Below are 24,688 nucleotides of genomic sequence, written 5' to 3'. Positions count from 1 at the left end.
TTCCAAATGATTACTAATCTACAACTCGCATCGTAACAATAGCCTGATTACTAATCTAGTATATAATTACAATAACCCCCCCCGCTCAAATCTTTACACCTGATGAGTTAATGATGACGTCACCCTGCTGCTGCTCTATATGAGAACGGGAGACACAGCAGAGCCTCACCATTCTGGCGAATTGCCCGATGATGCTGGATGCAATTACCAGCGAAACGTCGTACTCAAATTGTAAACTGTTGTGGTTTCACGCTTCAACACACCGGTGGGCTTAAGCAGTGAACTAATTGTCTTTTGTCAACGTGACACTTTTTTACTGATTGGCCGTGTCGGGTGGTGGAGGGTTACGACACATTATAAATAACGCGATCTAAACCCAAAAACGTTGATTATGAACGATGTACGTTGTAAGTATAGTTAGATGATTGACCAAACTTTGCAATTAACTTCCCGAAAAGCTGCCCTGAATATCGACACCAAGCCCCCCCACCCATCACCTCCCGTCCAGTGGCACATCAATTATAAAAACTTTATAGAAATATGCTGCATTTAAATGGTGCTATCCAACACATTAATAATTATCAAACGTAGTAACAAATATTCTGTCATACTAAAGTTTGACTTTCCATCATGTCCCGGTGCTTTGTTGGATTTTGTAGTCGAGGGCCATTCTGTCACAGTGGCCAGATGTTAATGACCTCGCGTGGTATGCAGGTCGTGGGATCGATCCCTAACCCGACACCTGTATATCTGGAGTTTGCATGTTCTCCCCGTGGTCGCGTGGATTTTTCTATCCTCCAGTTTTTCACCTCTACAGTCAAAAACGTGCGTTTAGAGTATTTGGCTGCTATAGATTTCCACATGGTAGCCACTTCGTTGAGCTATAATTTGTGCCCAGGTCGCTCCTGAAACAGAGCTATATAGCTCAGCCGGCCTTACCTGGTAAAATATAGCTTAGTATACTTGTGAGTGTATGGTCATGTTAAATTTGTTTGCGATAGTTGACTCAATGTGATAGCGAGTTGTTTATGGATAGCTTATTTGGAGAGCTTGCCGATTGCAGCCTTTGAACAATACAGCATTTGTGGATGGTTACACAAACCATGCGGATTAAAGGTCTATAAGCCATGGAAGATTTTAGACCCAACACACGTTGATATGAAGTGCATGCTAAAACTTATTTTAGCCCAAATAATTCAGGCAGAAAATAAACTCAATCCAGTACCATGGAGGAAGAAAGTTCTGATGGTTGTGACCTCTAATCCATTTCAAAATAAGTTGGTCTGTCAAAAATATATAAGCCAGTTAAGTATACGAAAATACAGTTCAGTTACTGCAGAAAATGTAGAAAATATAAAAATGCATGCTTGGAATATAGTTTGACCGAGGCAGGAAGTGAAGCTATTTTAAAATGGCACGGTGGACGGCACACCACCTTTCATTAAGCTTTCTAAATGCATCAAAAAGGGAGTCCTGTAAGAGAGGGCCCCGCAAAGTGTTTATAATAATCCTTAACGTACGTGCAAATAATGGTTTCCTTCAGATTCCGTTCCGATTATGTACACGTATGTACACGAACGTCATCGGAATGGAACGGTAAGAAAAACTAAAATAACTTTATCGGCAGCAAAGCTCCAACAAGGCCATGCGGGAGGGCATGTGGCAGTTTGGCACTAGCAAGTGTGGTTCTCTGCAGCGAGTAGTATCTTTAAAACCAATGGCAGTATGCCTTTAAATAAAATGAACGCTAACTGCTTGTGTTCAGAGATTCAGCGGTGAATGAGACCCACCCTGAAACTTGCAGACGTCTCGGAACGGGAAAGGGTTAAAGGGGTGGTTCAGGTAATAAACCCAGTGACTAACATTGCACCCAGCAATACTATAATTAGAAACTCCTCTTAAAGTACAGGAGTAGCCATGTAGTGGCATCTATTCCTGTACTGTTGCTTGAGCAGTTATAGCCATAACAGCACACACTTGAGTAATGTCCCCCAAAAGGCTGTGTGATCAATGCATAATAAAACTCACATTTATTAGACATTCCTGATAACATGAAAACGTTAAAAAGGAGAAAAAAATAAAGAGGCACACTCTAAGACAAAGCTTGCAAAAGTACAGCAATGAAATAGCTGTTACACACAATGTCACTACACACAGTGTATAGAAGCACCTCGTGTGCTTTTCAACCTCCATCATCGCTGAAGTGACAACATCTTTTAGTTTGATGCCATCAAATTAAAACCAGCAGTCGTGCACGAGACCTTCCGTCGACAGGTGTGGTAAAGCTTCATGAACACGTTCCAAAAATGACGGGATGGAACATTTATTCGAGTACATCATGTAAACTGTCATGTGCATATTTAAAAAAAAAATCTGGCTGTTACAAAGCAAATTTTATTTCGTTCGCTCCTCGTAGGTGACACTGTTGTTAAATAAATCTTTGTGAAAGTTTAACTTTTCATTATTAAATAAATGCCCTGCCTTTTACACTCAAATTAAACAAGGTTGTTGGATTTATAGTCTATTATTTTCTTAACTACACATTTCAATTGTCAGGACTTTAAACAGCCGTGGCCACAACATTTTGTAAGCAACACTTACATGCATGGCACTTGTCAATGTCTAAGTCATTACTGAATGGAAGGAGTAAATACTGTACATGTACACTTTACAAAATATACCGTTAGAAATGTAGAGCTGTAAAATGTACTGTTTGATATGTAATAAGTTTATTTAGCAAAAAATGTATCACTCCATTATTTAAAAAGTAACCGAGGACAATATTCCATGAAGCATCTTGCCCCACACAGAATTACTCCTACAGATATACTGTACACCTGCACATTTCAAATATTATTGACTATTTCTCTGGGCTGCTGCCTATACAATGTGTAAATGTGTTTTTTTGTCGGAGGATGTTTTTGCTCAAGAACTTATGTAAAAAATATTTTCCATGCAGGCTGGAAAATATTGCCCACAAAATCATATTCTGTACTCTTAGTGGACCAACAACTCATCATAGATGGTCCTACCAATTCAAGTTTTTTTTGTAACGTTTACAAAATCAAATGTTGCTTAATTTATGCTACACTAAAATCCTCAAGGCATCATATCACGAAGCTGCTTCCACAGTGACGGTTTCAGATGTTCCACTCAGCTGGTCTGTGCAGGTGATAAGCAGCGATCCATCCCTGTGAATGAATAAAGATAAATTATATTCTGTAAAAAAGGTAAAATGTTCAAGGTACAACCCTTAGAGTACTTTTTCACACAACTTCTGGCACAGAAGGGCCTCCACCAGTCAGTGCCACTAAGAGGGTGTTTTGGCCTACTCTTCCACGCTGGCCAAGCTTCTTACGATAAGTGGAAGCGCACCTAGATTTTTTTTCCCTGCCCCACGCAACATTACGATTGACTGCGGTGTACCCGTTTATTCTGCTAGGAGGGCAGACACTGTCAGATGTAAAACCTTTCCACTTCCAAATGATGTGCCGAGAGACCTAAATGGCAACCGCTGGATGGCAAGCCCAGTGTGCTCACCATTACACCTTGGCAGCATTTCTGAGAATCAAATATTCATAACTCATGCAAGTGATATGCTGACATTACATTTAGGCTAAAGTGAACAAAAACTGTAAATTTCTCATAAAATGAGAAACAATGGTTAGAGATCATAAAACTGAGACAAAATAATTTAGTGGATTGAATCAAAACCCTGAATTGTCAGTTCATCAAATCACTGCCTGTTAATTTGTTAAATGCCTAGTTTTTACTATGATTATCTAGTCAGTCACTATTGTCCACAATCATTCAACCTAATAAAGCCTCGCATTTTAAGTCTAGTCTGCTATTACACCACTGCAGCATCTCTATATACTGCACGTCAGAAATGTGTGATAATTACAGTTAAAACACATTCCTGCGGAGGGAGCTGGTAGGAACGTTGGGTTGCTCGGTCAATGGCCAGGGTCAACGGCGGCGTGGTGTATTCCGCAAATATGCCCGACTGTGAGGGCGGGCACAAGCTGGCGTGAGTAGGTTAAACGTTGAGTTTTATGAGGACATCACGGGGTGACCAGCCCCTCCCCACCCTCCCCACCCAGCCCCCTCTCCTCTCCACCCCTCCCCATTTTTGGATGCACGACGGACGGACACAATAATCCCCTGTGGGCTGGTGTAACCAGGAGGTTCCTACCAGTATTATGTTTTTGTTGCACAGCTATACGATGGCATGAGAAAAGAAGCACTGTATAATTAATTATATTACCATTACAGCTCTGCAACAAAACACAGTTGTTTCATGAGCCAAAGACAATTATTTAAAGATTCGACAAATATATTTTAAACAAAAAAGTAGGATGTTCTTTTACTGAAACTTCCTCTACTGGCTCAATGGAAGAACTTTGTACATTAATTTTATTCGGGCCTCATAGGAACAGTAACATGTTAAAATTAATATATTCTTGAGAAATGCAAAAAAAAAAATCAGGTTCTGTTTCTGAAACTGCAAATGCACAAACCTCTTCATGGTGAACACGGTGGAGATGTCACGCAATTCATTCTCTTGTTGTTGAAGGTCTTTTAACACCAGCTAGACAAATGTAGAATTCAACCAACATATGACAGAGTGAAATATTCGCAATCAGAATGAATATAATGAGAAAACAACTCAATAATTTACACTGGTAATGCTGCTTGTTTTGAAAAGTATACACGAAATGTTTCCTGTATGACTCACCAAGTCTCAATGCTCTTGTTCAGCACCTTACATTGGAATGCTTGCGCAATTTGTCTTTAAACAGAGTTTTACATGCCGAAGGAAACCAGAATACCCAGAGGAAAATCTGTGCAAACGGGTCCATGAAAACATTCATCGAGATGTTTTCAATGGGTTCATTGGCTGTACACTGCAATTTTATGGCCACATCTCAGCCCAGTAGCTTTGGGAATTATCTATCGTGTGAATTAATGAATTGTTTATTTGATTTTAAAAAAATATTCTCAAATTCAATATATGTGAACACCCATGTACAATAAGAAACACCCTGGTACAAATGCAGTGCTCTAAATAGAATACCGATAAACAAATGCATTATTATGGGCACAAAGACTTGCACAGCATTTTAGACTACACCAACATCTCATTCTTTGCGCAGCACTGGTATTGATATAGTGGTTAGTGCACGGAGCTATGAACCCGGCAACCTAAGTGCACTTCCTCGCCACAGCTAACATCAGTGGTAACATACTACTCTTCCCTGCCCCTCTTTCACCAACCCACACTGATCAGTTTGAAGTATGGTATAAAAAAACTGGATGAATGACACGGCTTGTGGAGGCCTTTAACCATCTAGTGGACTGATAATGGCTGGAATTTAAATCAGAATGCGGAAAAGTTTGGTCTTTTCCGCACTATTCACATGAAAGAAAGCATACGAGTTCCTCGAAGCCAGAGACCCCCCCCCCTCACCTGAGCCAGGTGCTCCCCCTCAAACGAGCTGCCTTTCGCAACCCCTTCGTACACATCCACGAGCACCGAGGGCAGCGTGCCGGGCGCCTGGAACACGTGTTGGCGGCGAGCGGGCAGTGGCGTGCCGACCGGAAACACCACCGTGTAGCAGTCCTGCCCCGCCTCGTCCTGCTCCTGCCACATCACCACCCAGATACAGGGTTTCAATACGTACGGCGTGCTGGCCGACCATGTCAATTAAACAACATTTATTTTTTTTACAAAATATTAAGGGAATGCATTGGCAGTGGTGCGCAAATCGAAGTTACATTGTACGCCGAGAAGATGAACACGCTACACATAGCACCACTCAGTTGAATCACAGATGACTGTGTGAATTCAAACCCAGGATTGTCATCAGTGTCAAGCTCAGTGCTTTTGAGCTGCCCAAGCCGCCTGAACACCTTGGGGGGAAAACTATTAAAGAAGGATTCACAAACCAAAGGGAGGCTGCAAATGCATGCGGGTCACCTTAACAAGGATGTCGAGAGAGGCGCATTCAATGGAGAGTGCTTCGGGGTCGAACCGCACCGCATCGCGGCCCAGAAGAATCCCCGCCTCGGCAGCTGCACCCAGAGCGATCACCTCGTCCACGGGGATGCTGCACATGAGCTCCGAGCCCTGGGCCACAGCGGCAAACCAGCAAGGCACGCACATTGTATTTATTATTGTATTTGTGCTTTGCTGTACTTTCAGTACGCATAACGATTAAATTAAAGTTCTTACATCAGTTCATGCAAAGCAAACTGCCCATAAGAATTTAGAACCATTATCAACTATAATGCTTAAAATGCACATGCTGTCAGTGAGACTAAATGATGATGTCATATAATTGCTATGGCCTCAATTACTCCAGAAAACAGTTTAATGAGAATTTAATGACTAACAGCTATGCATGTCCAACTGCAATGAACGAGTTTGTCAATTCCTGATGTATTAACAGGAATTAAAAAACAATTTTGAAAAAAACATAATACAATCATCAAGGACTTTTTATCACACGATGTATTTATCACATTTAGAAACGTGCGCTTTGAGTATTTGGCTGCTAGAAATTTTCACGCAAGCCACTTCCACTTGTGGCCAGGTCACTTCTGAAAAAATAACTATATAGCTCAGTGGGCCTTACCTGGTAAAATAAAAGAATAGCTCAGTTTTAAAATGTAAATAAGTGATTATTCATACTGTCGCGATATCACAGCAACCCCACTGTTGAGCAAGGCGGTGGGTGGGGGGCAATTGTTGCGCCGACACGTACCACAAACTGCTCTTGCAACAGCTGCTGAAGTTTGGGAATCCGTGCGGAACCACCGCACAGCACCACCTGAAGCAAACGGACAACCGCCGGATGTTAATCTTATTCAACATCAGCCATCGCGCCCCCATTCATTTTTACTCGATGTGGTTATTAAAGGTTCATGACGTAAAAATTAGGACTCTTTATAAAGTTGTGCTCGATAATAAAGCACATAGCAATACACTCTCCCAGTGATATTATGCTGTGATTTGAGGTTGGATTTTGACTGGAAGAACAATTATTTTTTTTGGGCTTGTACCATCTTATTTGTAAAGCCGGTCTGGCAGGTAATGTGTTTCTCATGTAATATGCGCATCTCATCTGCCTCATGTGTCATCCCATTTTTTCTCGCTTTGTTTGATTTCAATTATCTCATTTTATCTTGTTTCATTAACATAAGCGTACATTGGATTTGTAGAAACTGTTAAAGAATATATTCTTGCATATAAGATATAATGTATGCATCATAAGCAAAATATATTTAAATTGATGCAATAATTGCATTCCAGTATAAATGTTATTTTCAATAGTCATGTGTCCTTTTAATTTACTTCAAATTTAAATACCTAGCAAATTACATAAAGTACGACTGATCACTCATCGTTTAACGAGCAAACTTTAAATCTATCTGTGCCAAGTCTAACTATAGCCACATTTCATTTTGAGAAGAGACCGGCCGCGAAGACAAGGTTTGAATGCTCCAAACCTGCCTGATTAATATGAAGCTTTCATCAGCAGAGTTCAACTCTAATGGAGCATTAGGCCAATCAAAGATCAACATCTTCACATCACGTTTCAACTCAGCTCTGTTCCAGACCTTATTGGCCAAGAAGGAGTTATTCATTGTCAATAACTCCTTCTTGAAGCCACCACTATACACACACACATTAAAATGCAATAATTAATTTGTGCACATTCATTAAATAAAAAAATGTGATTATTTTTGTTCCATCATATTTGTAAGCAGAGCTGTAACTATGCACGGCCGAAAGAATAAATATATATTCTTTGATTACTTGATTTTTAAAAATTGCGAGCAATTTTAGCGTAAATAAAAAAAATACTTTTGCAAACAAGGTTCAAATTACGATTACGATCATAATAACTATAAGTCTGACCGTGCAATAATACACTTATACCAACTTACACTAACTACATCGACATGCATCAGTAATAACAAAAAATTCTGACACGGATCGAATTCAGACCAACCACAGCAAAGTAATATTTGGCTTGGGAATAATGCGTACAGGTCAGGTCACGGTAGTATTCCAACTAACGGTAGAGCCTGCATGAAATGAATGCAACTGCTCGTGCCTTTTGGAAGTCGCTGGTGGTGAGGTTGATTTGCGTGAGCAGGTCGTGGATGGGCTGTAGAGACTGCTGGAAGAGGGCTGAGCACAGGGAATCAAACCTTGCCCTGCAGGCACAAGGGAAAGTTACTGACAAAGGCTAAATTGTTGACATTCAAACGACACACACAGACTAAATATTTTTCCGAATAAAAATGCTAAACAATAGCAAATTTGTAAACCTGGGTGTTTAGAACAAAATATTATCGAGAAGCATAAACGCTCCATCTTGTGAGGAAAATGCTCATTTCAGATAACAGCTCTTTTGATTGCATTGAATAAAACTGCTGTTCAATTTAACATTTTTCAGGGCAACATACGATGCAAGCTGCGCTTACATTATAATGCTGATATAAAACCAAAACGGTGAACCCATCATACAATGACATTCACAACTTGCTTATCTCCACGTGAAACTCAATGGGCTGTGTCACACCCTGTCACACCCCCTCACCTCGTGATGTTACATTCAAAGTCCAGCCCGTCGTGCAGCGAGTCAACAAAGCAATTGGAGATGGCCATGGTAGACAGCACGTGCTTGGCCATCTCGGCGTGTGTGTGAAGCTTCATCATTGCTCGACTGTTCCCTCGCAGGTCCTGCCGATGGAATCTGAAACGGCAAAACAAGTGTCACTCTCATCTTCGCTTTCCACCTCTGCTCAACTCACGCACCCCCTCGTCGACATATATGATCAGTTTTCGTATATTTCCAGCGATAAGTCTGTCCTCTTGAAAGCGTCCGTTATTTAAACAAAGCAATAGTTAGCGCGAGACAATCTTCATGCTGGTGAATTGGCGTAGCGCATCGGACTTCATCGATTCCCTCAATTTCATTTGTAGCCATTAAGAATACGATTACAATGTGAAGTTCGTGTAATATTAGAAATTTTACTTGATGTCACACCGATTTATAGTGACCCTCTTAATTTAAAAAGGCGATTATATACTGTGGCTTTATAGCTTATATAGCAGTTTTAATAAATATATTGAGATTAGTGGGAACCATGTAGAGGCTTTGAAAGAAATTGTTGTCTACGATTCCATATTATTTCAGTGAAGTACTTAACTTTGCACGAGATATTATGTCTATGGCATTGCATTCAAAAGGGGTATTCAATGGGGTTTTCTGCTAGTACCCCATTATAAAAAGTGTTGATAAACGTTCAACAAAACAGGCAAACACACGAGTTACCCTTACTTCTGAAATTCTGTAGCCAGGTATTCTGCTAGCGCGTCCGTGAACTCCTCTCCACCCACAGTGTCGTCCGACACCGATCCCAGAACACGATACAAGCCGCTGTTTACTTCAACTGCTGTCGCATCCGCACACGTACCTCCCAGCTTGTATACAAGCACTTTGCTGTACAGAGCAAAGAGAAAAACATATACAGACAAAACCTCAATTAAATGGGACAATACATAACGTGCTTCATATTATTGCTATAGGTGCTGTTCAGAACTTACTTTCTTACAGAACTGCTAAAGGAAAAGCCTCCCCTAGAGGGAGCTCTGGAAAGCTCCCCACGAGGGTATTTGGCATACTCTTAAATTTTTGTAGAGATGAGAGGACACTTTTACTCCACCAGAAGGCCTGCCAATCAAGTAACTGTGACGTGCCCATTTCTACTGTTAGCAGCCACACTGCGAGATAGAATTAGCTGGTGACCTCTGGATTGCAAGTCCAGTGTGCTAACCACGACATCACATTTGCTCTATTATTCATAATCAACGTTTTTGGGTTTAGATGCGTTATTTATAAATGTGTCGTAACCCTCCACCACCCGACAAGGCCAATCAGTAAAAAAGTGTCACGTTAACAAAAGACAAATAGTTCACTGCTTTAGCCCACCGGTGTGTTGAAGCGTGAAACCACAACATTTACAATTTGAGTACGACGTTTCGCTGGTAATTGCATCCAGCATTATCGGGCAATTCGCCAGAATGGTGAGGCTCTGCTGTGTCTCCCGTTCTTATATTATAATAGCCACATTACATTATAGCAGTGCATCACTAATGAGCTCACAGTCCAGCTTAAGAAGATCCGGATAAGAATTCTCTAAACACACAATACATACCATTTGCTGTGGGAATTTTCCTGCCCAATTCCAAATGCCAAGAGAGCAGCTGCTGGCTCGCTTAATATCCGTAGGACATTGAAGCCTGCCGACTCTGCTGCTTGCCTGTAAAACACGAGGACAAAGGCAGAACGGAGCATCCAATCATTGAACTATAAACATGGATAAACCACAGAGCAAATACTTCGGGCTGCATGTACCACATGTGGTAGTCGTACCTGATTTCATCGACCTGCTGTTTGGTAAAATTCAGAGGGGTTGTGATTACAGCATCCTTTGCGTCTGCACCGACTGCAAACAAGGCCGTCTCTGGAAGAATTAAAATAAACGAAAAAATATAAATATACATCCATGTGTCATAAATACCAATGTACGAATTAAAAAAAAACGTGGAGGAAATATAATATAAACCAAACCTTTCATTTTCTGCAGTATGAGTGTTGCTACTTCATGGCGTGTGATGTGCTTTTTAACGGTGCCATTATTAATCGAAAAAACTGGACAGCCGTCTTTCTCAATAACCTGTAAGGGTAAAAGAAAAATTTGTACGGATATCTTTCATCTGCATTATAAGCCTTAGCATTATTAGTACATTCAAAGTTTGAACACATTGTAATGAATCTATTTCAGTATATATAAAAAACATTTAAAGAGTATTTTAAATCGAAAGGACAATGTATAATGAAGAAATTGCTTTTCACCATTAATATAAAAAAACAATATATTAAATTACAGAACCAAATAATTTAATAAGCCTTGGCTATTGAAAACAAACTTTCCTGAACATTATGCAGGCAAGATAACAATGCTATAAACTTACTGGGCAACTGCTGCTGGATATGTATTTCTGTACCACATCATCTTCAAACCTAGACATAAACAACACAATTTGCAAAACAATAATCAAAAGGACACCATTCTGATTGAAAAAACAAATGCATTAAAACTGTAAGTACACCGTTTACCGTTGTGCTTACACTCTAGGGGTGCACCAAACAATTTATGACTAGGCTGTCAAATAGCATATCCCTTAGAAGTATTCTGTGAATAGTATTTTTGAAATGTATATTTCAATGAACGGGTATATCTATGTCACCCTACGTCTCCATCACCCTCTGTCTCTCTCTCCATCTCTCAGTGCAGTGTGTACGCCAACACATTCAGCCATGTTTCATGCCTCGGCTCAATATTATCGACATTCACATGAAATAATCAAGTTAATTTACACAGAGTTTAAGATTAAATACATGTGTACCCTTTTCTAAAGCCCAGAATCCAGAGTGAAACAAATTATCAAAAGCAAAAAAAATCAGAACATATTTGGTGCACCCCATTTAAAAATAAATATTTAACCTTTTCCTTCTCCTCACTTATGGTGCAGAGGATGCGAATTAACACGTTTAAATTGTAGGAAACCCATTATTGTGACCGAGAAACTTACCTGTGTCCCAAAATTCGTTTTACACCAACTACTGTGGTAGTTGCATTTCGAATCCTGCCTTGTTTAGCCGCCAGTCCCACAATCTGAAATTGAAATCAAGCAATTTAATTTTCATACTGCCAATTGTTCAGAAAATGTTTATAATATTGTACTCTCAAAAAAACGCACAATTTATTTAGCTTGGAAAAAGTTAACACTTGTCAATAATAATGCATTGCTATTCTTAAACAATGTGTCATTTAACCTGTGCATCCTAGAATATTTTAAGCAACAAAAAAAAACACCCACACATAAGAAATGGTTCAAAACACATCAATTGCGCACTGACTTTTGCCAATCATTTATAGATGCAAAAGACCCCTCCTCTCACCTTTTCACTGTCACGGAAGGCCACCATTGCTGGTGTAACCCGATCACCTGCGTCATTGGCAATGACATCGGCGCGTCCATCCTGCAACACATTGTGGACACGACATTATAGGATCAATTAAGCAGCTGTCAGTTCAAAACACTGCCAGTACTACAGAGTGCTGACAACAGCAATAATCATCATGTACCCACTATTTCTAACACTATACCACTCATGAAAATAATGTTAATAAGAGCAGACATGTTAAAATACCAACCATATTTATGCCAATCTCAATTTATTAAACAACTTTTTAAGAATATAATTAGAAATATATTCCGATTGTTTACAAAATGTGGTTGTAAAATGCAAGACAGCACTTAAAGGTGACACTAATGTTCGTGCAGATCCTTTTGAAGAACAATGAGGCAAGATTTGTCTACCACCGCACTAACATGAATCCGTCCTAGGTTTTATCTTCCAGGGATTAATACAGACTGTGTGCAAATATATTTTTTGCATTAATTTGTTGATTCCATAGTTTTTTCATGGATTTTCCCTACCCTACAAACCATATGCAATCCCTTTTATACTCATTAAAATACTTATTGCAGTTAAATCATCAGCGTTAAATCAAATGGGTTAGAATTATATATTGTTATTTGTGAATGTAGGCAATTGGTAGCAGGTTTATGTTCTGACCAGTTCATAGAAATATTCTAAACAAACGCCACCCAGAGGAGGCAAGTGATGGATTGAAATGTAGCAGTACCGATCCTATGATTTGAAAAAGAAAATGAACAGTAGCGTCTCATGCTATCCAGCATGTGGAGAGAGTTAAGATGTTATACACACAAAGTTAAGGATGCTGAAATACACTCCTGCGTGCACACCATGGCACTACACACGTAGCCGTATATATGAGCACACTGAGTAATACAGTTCTCCACTTTAAGTGACCAGGCTCTCATCAGCTTTCAGCTTAGACATGGTGGTAAATGCCTGTAATCTAGTACTCAGCCAGTAGTAATTGATGAATCAAGAAGCAAACTACTACTTACAAAGAATGGCCACAAATTGCAATAGATGACGCGGTTGAAAAAGTATTGCAACCCAATAAAGACTTTCCTTGATATACAAATGAAAAACATAAATAACTTTAGTCTTAATCTAGAATTGAAGTTTTCGTGACTGCAGGGATCCATACTCTTTGGATCTTTCGGTAAAGTCACGTAGATATAAAATAAAACAAAATAAATCACTGCTAACAACACCCTGGAAGCTCTTCTCAACCCCAACACGAATCCCAACCGCCAGGCGATCAACTGAGACAAGTGAGATAGAATGGTGACTGGAAAGGAATCTGAGAGCAGGGGGTACCTGAGGGGATCAGGGTCAAGACATAGGGAAGACCTGGTAGGACTGGAAACACCGCGCGGGCTCGGATATAACAGCGGGGGGGACCCCATGTGCTACGGGGAAACCAGGTAGAGGGGTGACACGTGGGGATCATGGGAGACCAACCCACAGAGGAAACCACGGGGGGGGGGGGGGGTGGAGAGAGCTGCATTAACCCCGGGGGCCCAAATGGCTTCCAGCGGGGGGCCGAGGTTTCATCCAGTGGTGACCCAGACTCAAGCGAGCACCAGGGGAATCCACGTGGAGTCAAAGAGTGAACGAGAGGGGGCCTATGGTGAGATGAGGGAACGACCAGGGAAGACAGACAGACTAGCAGAAGAAACAACCAGACGAGCGGATACTCAGTAGGACCTGGGTGAACACAATGAGTCTATAAATGACTCAATGGCCCGGCGGAAGAAAAAAAATATATCAGAGGACACGAGGAGACCAACCAACCATGACGAACCATGGGGAGACACAGGGGCGCCCATTGAGGCTTGGCGAGTCTAGAGAAGGTTAAGAGGGACCATGAGATACCAACTCAAATGAAGGGGACAACCAGGGAGTCTGTGTCTGTCATGAATGAACAGCAAAGCGCGCTGCGGCCCAGAGGCTTGCCCGGGATTTGGTTCCTGTAGGGCGCAGCGCATGCGGCAGGGAACAGCTGCGCTAGTGTCTCGGCCCAGCCCAGGCCTCGGTCAGGGTCGCGTTTCTCTTCACTTCACAGACCGCACACCCCAAGGTGGTGAGAGGAGGAGTGGAGGTGAGGTGGTGGGGGGGGACGGCAACACGCGCACACAAACAAAACGCGACATTCGGCGACGTCTCACCTTGTAGATTGCCACACACGCACATGTGCTGCCCAGGTGCACACCGACCGCCGCCATGCTGCCCGCAAACCACGTGGGGGGGGGGGGGGTGCCCGCCGCACTGCCTTGTGGGATAGCCGGCGAAAAGCGACCGCCGCCGGCCAATGGGAGGGAGCGAGTCGGTGTAACGAGATTGCGAACAAAAATTATGTTTAAATCCGCGCGATGGAATGAATGATGAATTGCGTTAATGTTTTAGGCGCGTGTATGTGGTAATTGTGAGGTTGTGGGAGGGTTTGGGTGGTGGCTTTGCCCATACAAGGAATACTGGGCAAGGGAATCGACGTTGGGGTTGTCTTAATGATTCCTTGCATCGATTAAACGGGAATCGACGTTGGGGTGGTGTTTTTCAAAACGATTCAAATGCTCGATTAAACTGGAATCGATCTGGATCAAGCACCGTCATTCCTTTGACGCGATTTCCGGATCGAAATCGACGCGTTGGAGATCTACAGCGGACGATTTGTGGATCGAAAAAGCCCAGCCCCACCCGCCCCACACTTTAGTCCGCCCCTTGACGCCGATTGGCTGATTTCATTTCTATAGACAGCGCCTTTATTAAAGGCGCTTTACACGGGTTATGAGTGGGACGATAAGCTTAAGGTGATGCGGTGAATAGGGATGTGGTATGGGAAGAGAGGTTTTTGCTGGTACGGGGATTACGGCGATTACGTAGCGAGTGAGGGGAAGGATGGGGCCAGGGAGGAATGATTCAGGAAGGATGGCGGCAGGGAGGAATGATTCAGGAAGGATGGGGCCAGGGAGGAAGGATTCAGGAAGGATGAGGCCAGGGAGGAAGGATTCAGGAAGGATGGGGCCAGGGAGGAATGATTCAGGAAGGATGGGGCCAGGGAGGAATGATTCAGGAAGGATGGGGCCAGGGAGGAAGGATTCAGGAAGGATGGCGGCAGGGAGGAATGATTAAGGAAGGATGGGGCCAGGGAGGAAGGATTCAGGAAGGATGAGGCAAGGGAGGAAGGATTCAGGAAGGATGGGGCCAGGGAGGAATGATTCAGGAAGGATGGCGGCAGGGAGGAATGATTCAGGAAGGATGGGGCCAGGGAGGAAGGATTTAGGAAGGATGGGGCCAGGGAGGAATGATTCAGGAAGGATGAGGCCAGGGAGGAAGGATTCAGGAAGGATGGGGCCAGGGAGGAATGATTCAGGAAGGATGGGGCCAGGGAGGAAGGATTTAGGAAGGATGGGGCCAGGGAGGAAGGATTCAGGAAGGATGAGGCCAGGGAGGAAGGATTCAGGAAGGATGGGGCCAGGGAGGAAGGATTCAGGAAGGATGAGGCCAGGGAGGAAGGATTCAGGAAGGATGGGGCCAGGGAGGAATGATTCAGGAAGGATGGGGCCAGGGAGGAAGGATTCAGGAAGGATGGGGCCAGGGAGGAATGATTCAGGAAGGATGGGGCCAGGGAGGAAGGATTCAGGAAGGATGGGACCAGGGAGGAATGATTCAGGAAGGATAGGGCCAGGGAGGAATGATTCAGGAAGGATGGGGCCAGGAAAGAAGGAAGGAGGAAGGATGGGGCTAGGGAGGAAGGATTCAGGAAGGATGGGGCTAGGGAGGAAGGATTCAGGAAGGATGGGGCCAGGGAGGAAGGATGGAGGAAGGATGGCGCCGTTTTACGCTCTGTCAAACGAAAAATAACCCGCAATCTTATATTTTTAACAATTTCTGAATGACACGCACAAATATGTTTGTGGGTCACTTAAAATCTAGATTTGGGGGCCTTAAAATAAAATTTATCGAATTGTCAGATGTTTTATGTTGTGTGGGTCCTAAAGCTTCCTGTGTACCAAATTTCACCTTTCTACCATGTCGGGAATTACCATAGAGGTTTTTGAGACATACAGATGAAGGTCTTTATAAAGATACACGTTCTGAAACGCACGTTCTGAAACGCACGTTTCAGAACGTGGAGGGAAAAATCGGAGGACCCGGTAGTGTTGAAGGCGATGGTTTGAATGAAGAAAAAACATGCAAACGCCTTGATTATAATACGACTGCAATTTTATTGTGTAATGAATGCGTATTGGCAAGCGGAATAACGTTACTGAACCATTCTAGATTCAAAGTGATATTTTTGTATATTTATACATTTTGATATTAAGGCCACATTTATGAACGAATGTGTTGCATTTTTGTTGTTTATTGTGTGCCACTGCAAACGCAGCAGCATCTAACAAATAATCTCTTATGCTTATTTTACCAAGGTAATACACACCAGTTAAAAACTGCAGTACACTATACACCTAATTATTACAGTGGCCAATTATATTAGGTAAGCTGAGTGAGGTTGATGTGTCTTTTGATGTTATAAATACAGAACAGCTTTATTCTTTTTAAAAAACGTACTGCATGTGTAGACATTGAATTGTTTTTTGCTGCAGTTAAGGGTTGAGCCACCGGAGGGCGCCTACGAACCGTCTGCTCGAACACATCAGCCGAACCAAATGTGTGCTTTGAACAAGGGTCATTGCCCGAAACGTCTCAGATTATATACAGGGACTCCTCTACTTACAAACATTCGACTTACGAACTTTCAGAGATATGAACAAACCTGTCCGTATATCCAGTTGTCTGTTCGGATCGATATTCGTAAGTTCAACTGCCACGCAATGGATGGCGGTGGTGGCATCTACATCTGCAGAACATGAAGAATCTACATCTACAGGAGATTATACAACTTTTAAAGGCATTCCCCGTGTTTAGTGTACATGCCGTACAACATGTTTATAATCGACAGGAGTAAAGTTGGACTTACGAACAAATCGACTTACGAACAGACTTCTGGAATCTAACTCGTTCGTAAGTAGAGGAATCCCTGTATACAATTTATTTATTTTCAAGGAAGTATTCGACGAATGTGTTTAGTTTGTGATAATTGTGCTTGTGCACCACTGCCAACGCAGCATCACCACATCATTTATTTACCAAAATTAAGGGATATTTGTCATATTGACTGCCGCTTTGCTGTGGAATTAACTCAAGTATTAATTCGTAAGTTCAGCAATGCTCAGGCAAGAGGTCGCTCATTCTGTGCTGCCCACATCGTTTGGAACTCTGCAAATCGTGCGATGAACTCCCTGCACGATTGAAGTCGAGGCCAAAGACCTTCCTCCTCTCGTCTGGTTACGATTGACCGCCTTTCAATTGCATATACATACCCACTGTTTGTCGAGCGTATTGAGATTCAGTCACATTTATATGCTATATACCTGTACCGTAAACCCAAATTGTATCATATCAGGCCACCTCAAATGACAATGACATTGCAGTGGCATCTGTATGCACATAATCAGAAGAGTAATGAAGTCTAAACCCTGCCTACCTTCTTTCATCAAGGTATGCAAGGTTAAATTGTTTTCAAAGGCCATATTGGAAATGTCTGAACATTTCCTGCTCAATTTTTGGCATAGTCTTTGTTAAAAGACAAACTTAAAATAAAATATAGTTATATAAGTGTAATAACAATTTTCAGGTCGCCACGTGAGGTACATAAATCGACCCATATCATGGGAAGACGCACATCTCCTGTAACGTGTCTGTGTTGAATCGAGTGGTTTCAGTGGTGTGTCCTGTGCGCTGGGCTTGCTCCTCCGTGAGTGATTAGGGATGAGGATGTGAACTACTGGCCCAGATTTTCGTGCTGCTTTGCATGTACGTTGAACTTCTTTTGTACCCTACGCAGCCAACCGTGATAATCGGTAAAGTCACGTAGGTAAAAAAGAAAATTAAAATTAATAAAAGTAAAATAAAAATTCACGACGTTTCGGAGTTTTTATTTTACTTTTATTAATTTTAATTTTATTTTTTTACCTACGTGACTTTCCAGAAAAAACCTAAGAGTATGAATCCTTGCAGTCACGAAAGTTTCAAATCTAGAATTAATACATGCTAATCGGCTTTGCGCGGGAGGACACTTGCGTGCTGCTGCGAGCAGGCTTCTGTTGAGCGGATGAATCAAAGTTTCACCGTGGTTCATCGACGACTCTCCATGCCTTCTCTGCATCAGGCAGGAGCTCACAAACGCACAACACAAATGACCACAGCTCAAGTTCCAAAGATCACGACCGAAGAATGAGACGTCGGGGGAGCCTGGTTACATTGGTGCAGTGACTTGGATAGATTTGTTTTCCGAGGTCTGGAATCATTGTCTTTAATCTGCATAAGTCGTTGCATGTTTGTTACAATTTTGCTAAAATGTTTGTTTAAAATGCTAGCTTGGCTGAGGGTGGGTGCAGAAAAGGGATTAATAGGGCGAGGTAGTTAAGCACAGGCACACAAATGACGAATGAATGTTTGTGTTTTATGATAAAAACAATTTGCTTCCACAGGTGTTGTACATCGGCGTGGAAGCCCTTGAATATTTCAAAACATCTGGGTTGTCCTGAAAGCGCAGTGCGACGGATGAGCGGAGACACGAACTCAGTATGAGGATTATCCTGGGAAAACCAGGACAGGTGGAAACGGTTGACCCACTCCCCACATTATTCTGTAAAAAAAAGGTGAAACGTCGTTTAAAAAAAAACTGCTTGTCAACACACCAGCAATAAAGCTGGACTAAGATACTTTATTGAAGAAGACACCATTAAAACTCATAATTATAAACGCTCACATTGTTCCATGCTTTATTAATGCCGCAGGTGGAAAAAGCACACTATCAACAGCATGAACTTGCTTATCAGTATACATGTTATCTACAATGTATAGCAATTTATCGATGGACCAAGTTTAGCAACTTTAATTAAACGCCTCTCAAATATAACTTATACTTTTAGGTACAACAAGCACAGAAGTAACATCAATATTTAAAACAAAACAATACTAATAACTATCGAAGATATTAAGAACCAGCTTAACAATACAACAATGAAAGAAATACTTAAGTCATATTATACAGAGATGACAAAATGACGTAAAATTATCTTTGTACAATTCATCTATTTATGTACATTTAAAAATGGACTCGCGTGTCCAATTTTAAACATATACGGCAGTCAGAATTCAAAATGAAATATTTATGACTGCTAATACTGTTTATAAAACATATTGGTCTTCAGCTTATAGGCTAAATGGTCCTCTGCAAAGGTAATGTCATATCTCCTATATGTACATGTGTGTGAAGTATGAGATTTTTTGTAATTAAATGCAGAAAATTCCACCTATTTACATTTGTTCACATCGTTTCAAATAATCCTAGATGGAATTTTTCAGATTTTTCTTCATTCCCACACTCTGGAATTTTTTTTCTTTTATCAAAAACATATAGTACTTGTTTAGATTTACTTTTTTTTACTATCAATACGTTATAGACGCAGTAAAAAGACCTGTGCAACATACCTCGGTATTTCAATTGTATTGTGAATGCCAAATAAAAAGCAAGCCTTTTAACTGTAGCATGAAAGAAATGGCAAACGAAAAAAAATATGGTATTTTCAATCATTTTGCTGGCATATCTTTTGTGGGCTAAATTGCTATTTTTTTACCATGATTCATTTAATTATGCTCGGATTTAAAAAGTGAATGTCTCAAAGCTTCATTACATTACATGGGATCACCAGAGTTATTGGCTGGATTTTCCAAGTGTTATTAAGAAATTTGTTTAAAAAAACACAATGCAAATGGATTTGGCAATTTTCCTGGCATTGGCATAAAAACCTGAGAAAGTATTATATCTATGAAAAATCCAGTTTACCACTGATTATAGGATTTGCTATAATAAACACAGCATAGTTAAGGGTCATGGAGTTAATACACTATTTGTAAATATATACCTTTTATATATTCTAACCATGAATGCTGTTTACTCAAACATTATATTTGAACAAAACACATGCCATCTAAGTTGTATTAGAATAATGTATTGTTATATCAGTTATGGTTTGTAATTATATGTACTCATATGTCCTGTAATTGGATATTTTGAGTCACATAATGTTGGTCACAATGCTGAGCCAGATGCATCAATGGCTGTTTTTGAAGTCGTGGATAACGTCCGTCCTTCAGGTAGTCACTTCCTTAAACAATCATAGAACATTGCCATATGAGAAATTGAGCCAAGTTATCAGCTAATGAGAAGCATTCAGCTCAGAATTCTAATAGGTGATGGCACTGCCCGCAGTGCACAGGCACAGTTAGTGGTATTCCTACAAACTTGATTTTAGCAAAACTGCATGATGTGGATTACCAATACGGTTCATAGTGTTCAACATTTTGCCCATCACGTAATAAGTTATGGCAAAAGTAAAAAGGCAATGTAACTTTTTTACTCGAGGACAAATCATGCAATGAATTGCATTTCATCTTCATATATTAGAAAAACAACCCATGCAAGGTGTTTTGTATGGTCTTCAATGAAATTCAATATTGTAAAAAAATGGTACAAAACTAGTTTCATGACTTTAGATTGATGACTATTGAAAAGCAAGAACTGTATTTACCATATTCTGAAGCTAGTAAGGATATCGATAAATGTGACAAGATAAATTATTTTATGTAAAGAAACAAGTGTGTTAAACTTGGTGTGGCTGCTAGTCATCAACATCTAGCCTTGAAGACATAGATTCGAAGGCTTTTTGAAGTGATGACTTGTGCTACTTTAGAACTTCTACCATAAGAGTATATTACCACTGGTTCAATGTTGGTGGCAAGCACCCTTAAAGTAATATACTCTGGTTATATTTAGCAGGTGACACATTTTTCAAACGTGTCAAACATTCCACCAATACCACAAATACCTCCTATTTTCTGCATTGAGTCAGATACATTACTTATAATCAAAGGTCATAACCTAAGTGTGTTTTGCTGAAGCAGGTAAAATAAGCAAATTATAAATCCCGCTGTCTTCGATACAAGCACATCATATATTGTTTAGGAGTACATTACAAAGTGGTTTAATATGTATTCAGAATGTATTGTTAATTTAATATTTAATAAAAACATGTTTATTTTAAGGAAATTATACTTTATTTGTTTAAAGAAATTATACTTTATTTGTTTAAAATATGTATATCTTGCACTCATTTTACTGAATGGAGAACAAAGGCAAAACATTATTTTTCATACAAGCTCTTAAATTTGTACATGTAAATCAATCCCTAGCCAACTTCTATTATGTGGAGCCCATGAGTGTATGAAGGGTTTTTAATCTGCAGAGGAAAAATCTATTTTCAATGACGAGCTATTGTACAAAAATGCAATGTTGTAATTTGTTTGTCAATGTAATGGTGGGACATGAATAGTTACGATATTGTAATGCAAGCCAATATCTAAATAGCTTGTGCTAAAATGTACACAAAAAAGAGTTGCTTAACATTTGATGTTATGTGCACTAGGTCTAAAACATTGGGGACCAACAAATGATGGAGCCCATTGAAATAGTTCTGGTGGCCTTTTAGGGGAAATAATGTTACATGGGCTCACTCGACAATAGAAAAAGTGATTGTTTTGGGCTCTTGACTAATATTGTAAGTCACCGGAGATACCATAGAAGCCTCTTGAGGTTGTTCTGGAATGCGCGGGTGTCATTGTGCCTGACTCACCCTTATTTTTACCCTCATGCTGACATGAAAATATTACCAGCATGAGTCACTTTCAGATGTACATTATAGAGCTCTGTGTATGATCATTTCTAAATCATAAGTGAAACGATATTCAATGCCATTGACGAACATGCTAGAAACATGCTGAAAATGTGTGATGTTTGTTGAACTTTGTACGACAGTGAATTATATTTGAATAGAATGATACTTTTACTGAAATAAAAGTTGACCTGCTCTCCAATAATCAATTCTATTTATGTTTTGGTTTATGATTTTAATAACACGAATATTTTTTTTACACGTAACAATATTGACATTTATCCACAAGTTTCAGGTCATATAAATTGATGGAAAATCAGCTACAAAAGTGTACCAAAATTCACGTAATCTTTAAGAAAAATGAAATTTAAAAACGTGGTTACCTATTATCAGCGTTTCGTAAAATATGGCATGACAGCACCATGAGTTTTTGCAGTTACACTACAACAAATACACATTTAGAAAAAAAAGTTTTCTTTTTACAAAAATAAAATAAATAAAATTATATAAACTAACAGCTCGCACATCCTCCAGGAAACGTTCTTTTTAATTGTAGGAAAATATGTAGCTTTCCCAGAAGCTATACATTTCCCTGAATTAAATTTCAGTCAGGAAACATTTTGAGGGGGAACGGGGATTTTGAAACACTACTTTCTAAAAATAAAAGCCTCTTTTGTGCATGCACATAATATAATCCAGATGTCTGCTTCTCTCGTATCAATTTCACCTCGCTGCTTCTGAACAAATTCTGTCTCGAGTGCTGTCTCCACAGGGACGGTGCAAACTCTTCAGAAGTTGGCATATAAAAAAAAAACGCCGCACATTTATTTAAGAAAGAAAATAAATAAATCAGGCAGAACTCATACCAATTCTTATATATATGACATATAAATGACCTTTGGAAAAGACGAGTTTTTTTATCTATACAACTTTCTACAATGTTTCGCACATTTTAATCTACCTTTGCACACAAAAACTAAATCACGTACTTCCAATGCACTATTCTTTTTTGACAAAAGGTGACTTTTACACAACCTAGACCCTTAGGAATATAATAACGCAATATATCTATGACAACATTTGTCTTACTCTTTTTGTTTATTATCCACATTCTTGCCATGGCAAAAGGTAGTCCTATATTCCAGGCTACTTTTATATACCATACTTGTAAAAGCGACGTATTCTCAATGGCTACATACATTGCTCCAATGTATTTATCCATTGTTGGGTTTAACTCGCAATTTATGCCATATTACTAGCTATCTACCTACAATGGGGCATTGTTAAATGTTCTTCAAAGGCTGTGCTTGTGTAGATTCCTTTCTGCTCAGACTATTGCCCAGTGTGTTTTAATGTTGGCGTTGGTCCTCACCAAAGGATGGTTGCATTGTTTTGTCCAAATGTCAAAATGAGTGACGGGAACTGCCCTCTGGACTTTGGATCCTTGTGTGCGGCTTCTGAAAGATTTTCATGTGCTCACGTTGAAAATCCTTCACTTCAAATTTAAAAAGCATTATGGGTACGGATGTTCAAGGATTGTCTTGTTCAGAGAGTAAGTGGGGGGGGGGGGGCACACAAAAATAATATTTTTCAGTGATGTAGGGAGTCATCAATACTGCATATGCCAGTGTGTAGATGTGAAAGAAATATTCCATCACATAATTTGCAGGAGCAAGCCACTGTGCATTATCTTAACACAGTAATCTACAATTATTCAACCTGCTTTGTCTAGATCATGCGAAGTCCCATAATTCACAGAACCAATTGACCTGAGTGGACTGCAAATGCGTTTCACAGATATAGCAGGAAATACGTATTATAAGGTAACTTAGTAAGGTTCCAATGAAATATAAAAAATGTAATTATGGATATAAAACAAATCTTGTAGTACCCTAATTAAATCCAGCCCAGCTGAATGAAAGCCACTTCTGCGATATGAAACAGAATTACCATCCAATTTTGATGTGGCGTTATTGTTATCTTGCTGTTATAAGAAGTATCATAGCTTTTGGAGAGAGATTGTAGTTGCATGCTTTTGTAGCTTAGTAATGATGATGTGTTTATGTTTGAAAACAACACTCTTTAAATCAATTCTATTATATATTTGTTTTGCATTCAAATTTTAAGAGAAAATAGTTTCAAAGAGATAAACATACATTATATGCTGGTCAATAAAACGATATTTCTTGCAACCGGAGGGCCAGTTTGTGAAAATGCTGACTTGTTCTTTTTACATTTGACCAAAATATTTTTTTATATTTTTAAAAATCGTTTTCTTACGTAAATATACACTATGCCTATTAACACTGGTCAAGTGAGCCTGGCTGTATTTTGAAGGTGGTCTTCCTTGTGCCACGTAGTGAGTGGGCTGGTAATGTGCTGGGCACGGTGGCTTCGCTGCCCGTTCATGATACTCGAGTAGTACGTTATCCTGCTGTACGACCTGTTGGGAGAAAAAAAACAACAACAACAAAAAAACCACAGGACTTAATCGAGCATTAATGCAAAACATTGGACGCAAATGTTACATTCACACATCCAGCAAATATTTGTGAAGAAAGGCTTATCAACAAAACTTACAATCCAATATATTTAGATATTTAGCTTATATAGAGAGCACTTTATTCAGTCCCAAGGACACGCAAATGCAAACAACTTAACATTTGTCTTGATTCCTGCATTATTAATATGACTTGGGACAAAGTTCCAAAGGCAGGAAGCATGACAACTAAAGGCCCTTGGCCCTCCAAATATACCTGAACGTGAGCTCATCGCATCCCTTCCAAGTTACATTTTGTTTGG

General features: G+C 40.1%; 2 protein-coding genes across 5 annotated transcripts in view; both read right to left on the bottom strand.

Annotated features, from left to right (window-relative positions):
- Positions 1–2,013: 2,013 nt before the first annotated feature.
- Positions 2,014–14,332, bottom strand: HSPA14 (heat shock protein family A (Hsp70) member 14). Its single transcript, XM_078860915.1, has 15 exons — positions 14,255–14,332; positions 12,045–12,125; positions 11,675–11,757; positions 11,054–11,102; positions 10,650–10,755; positions 10,452–10,542; positions 10,234–10,338; positions 9,357–9,518; positions 8,613–8,768; positions 8,124–8,226; positions 6,768–6,833; positions 5,981–6,130; positions 5,471–5,644; positions 4,521–4,591; positions 2,014–3,191 (listed from the first exon to the last, which is right to left on the bottom strand). The coding sequence occupies exons 1-15, from the start codon at positions 14,309–14,311 to the stop codon at positions 3,113–3,115; spliced, it is 1,533 nt and encodes a 510-aa protein (XP_078717041.1). The 5' UTR covers positions 14,312–14,332; the 3' UTR covers positions 2,014–3,112.
- Positions 14,333–18,862: 4,530 nt separating this feature from the next.
- The window catches only part of LOC144934776 (FERM domain-containing protein 4A-like), a 154,049-nt gene continuing 148,223 nt past the window's right edge, over positions 18,863–24,688 (bottom strand). For 3 of the 4 annotated variants that reach the window (XM_078860910.1, XM_078860913.1, XM_078860911.1), the window contains one exon: positions 18,863–24,329. In XM_078860910.1, coding sequence (XP_078717036.1) covers positions 24,197–24,329 — 133 coding nt within the window. In that variant the 3' untranslated portion in view covers positions 18,863–24,196. The remainder of the gene's footprint in view (positions 24,330–24,688) is intronic. The other variant, XM_078860914.1, reaches the window with a different exon arrangement.

The sequence above is a fragment of the Lampetra fluviatilis genome, chromosome 11 (assembly GCF_964198595.1).
Source record: "Lampetra fluviatilis chromosome 11, kcLamFluv1.1, whole genome shotgun sequence".
NCBI lineage: Eukaryota > Metazoa > Chordata > Hyperoartia > Petromyzontiformes > Petromyzontidae > Lampetra > Lampetra fluviatilis.
This window is presented reverse-complemented; position numbering and strand designations above follow the sequence as displayed.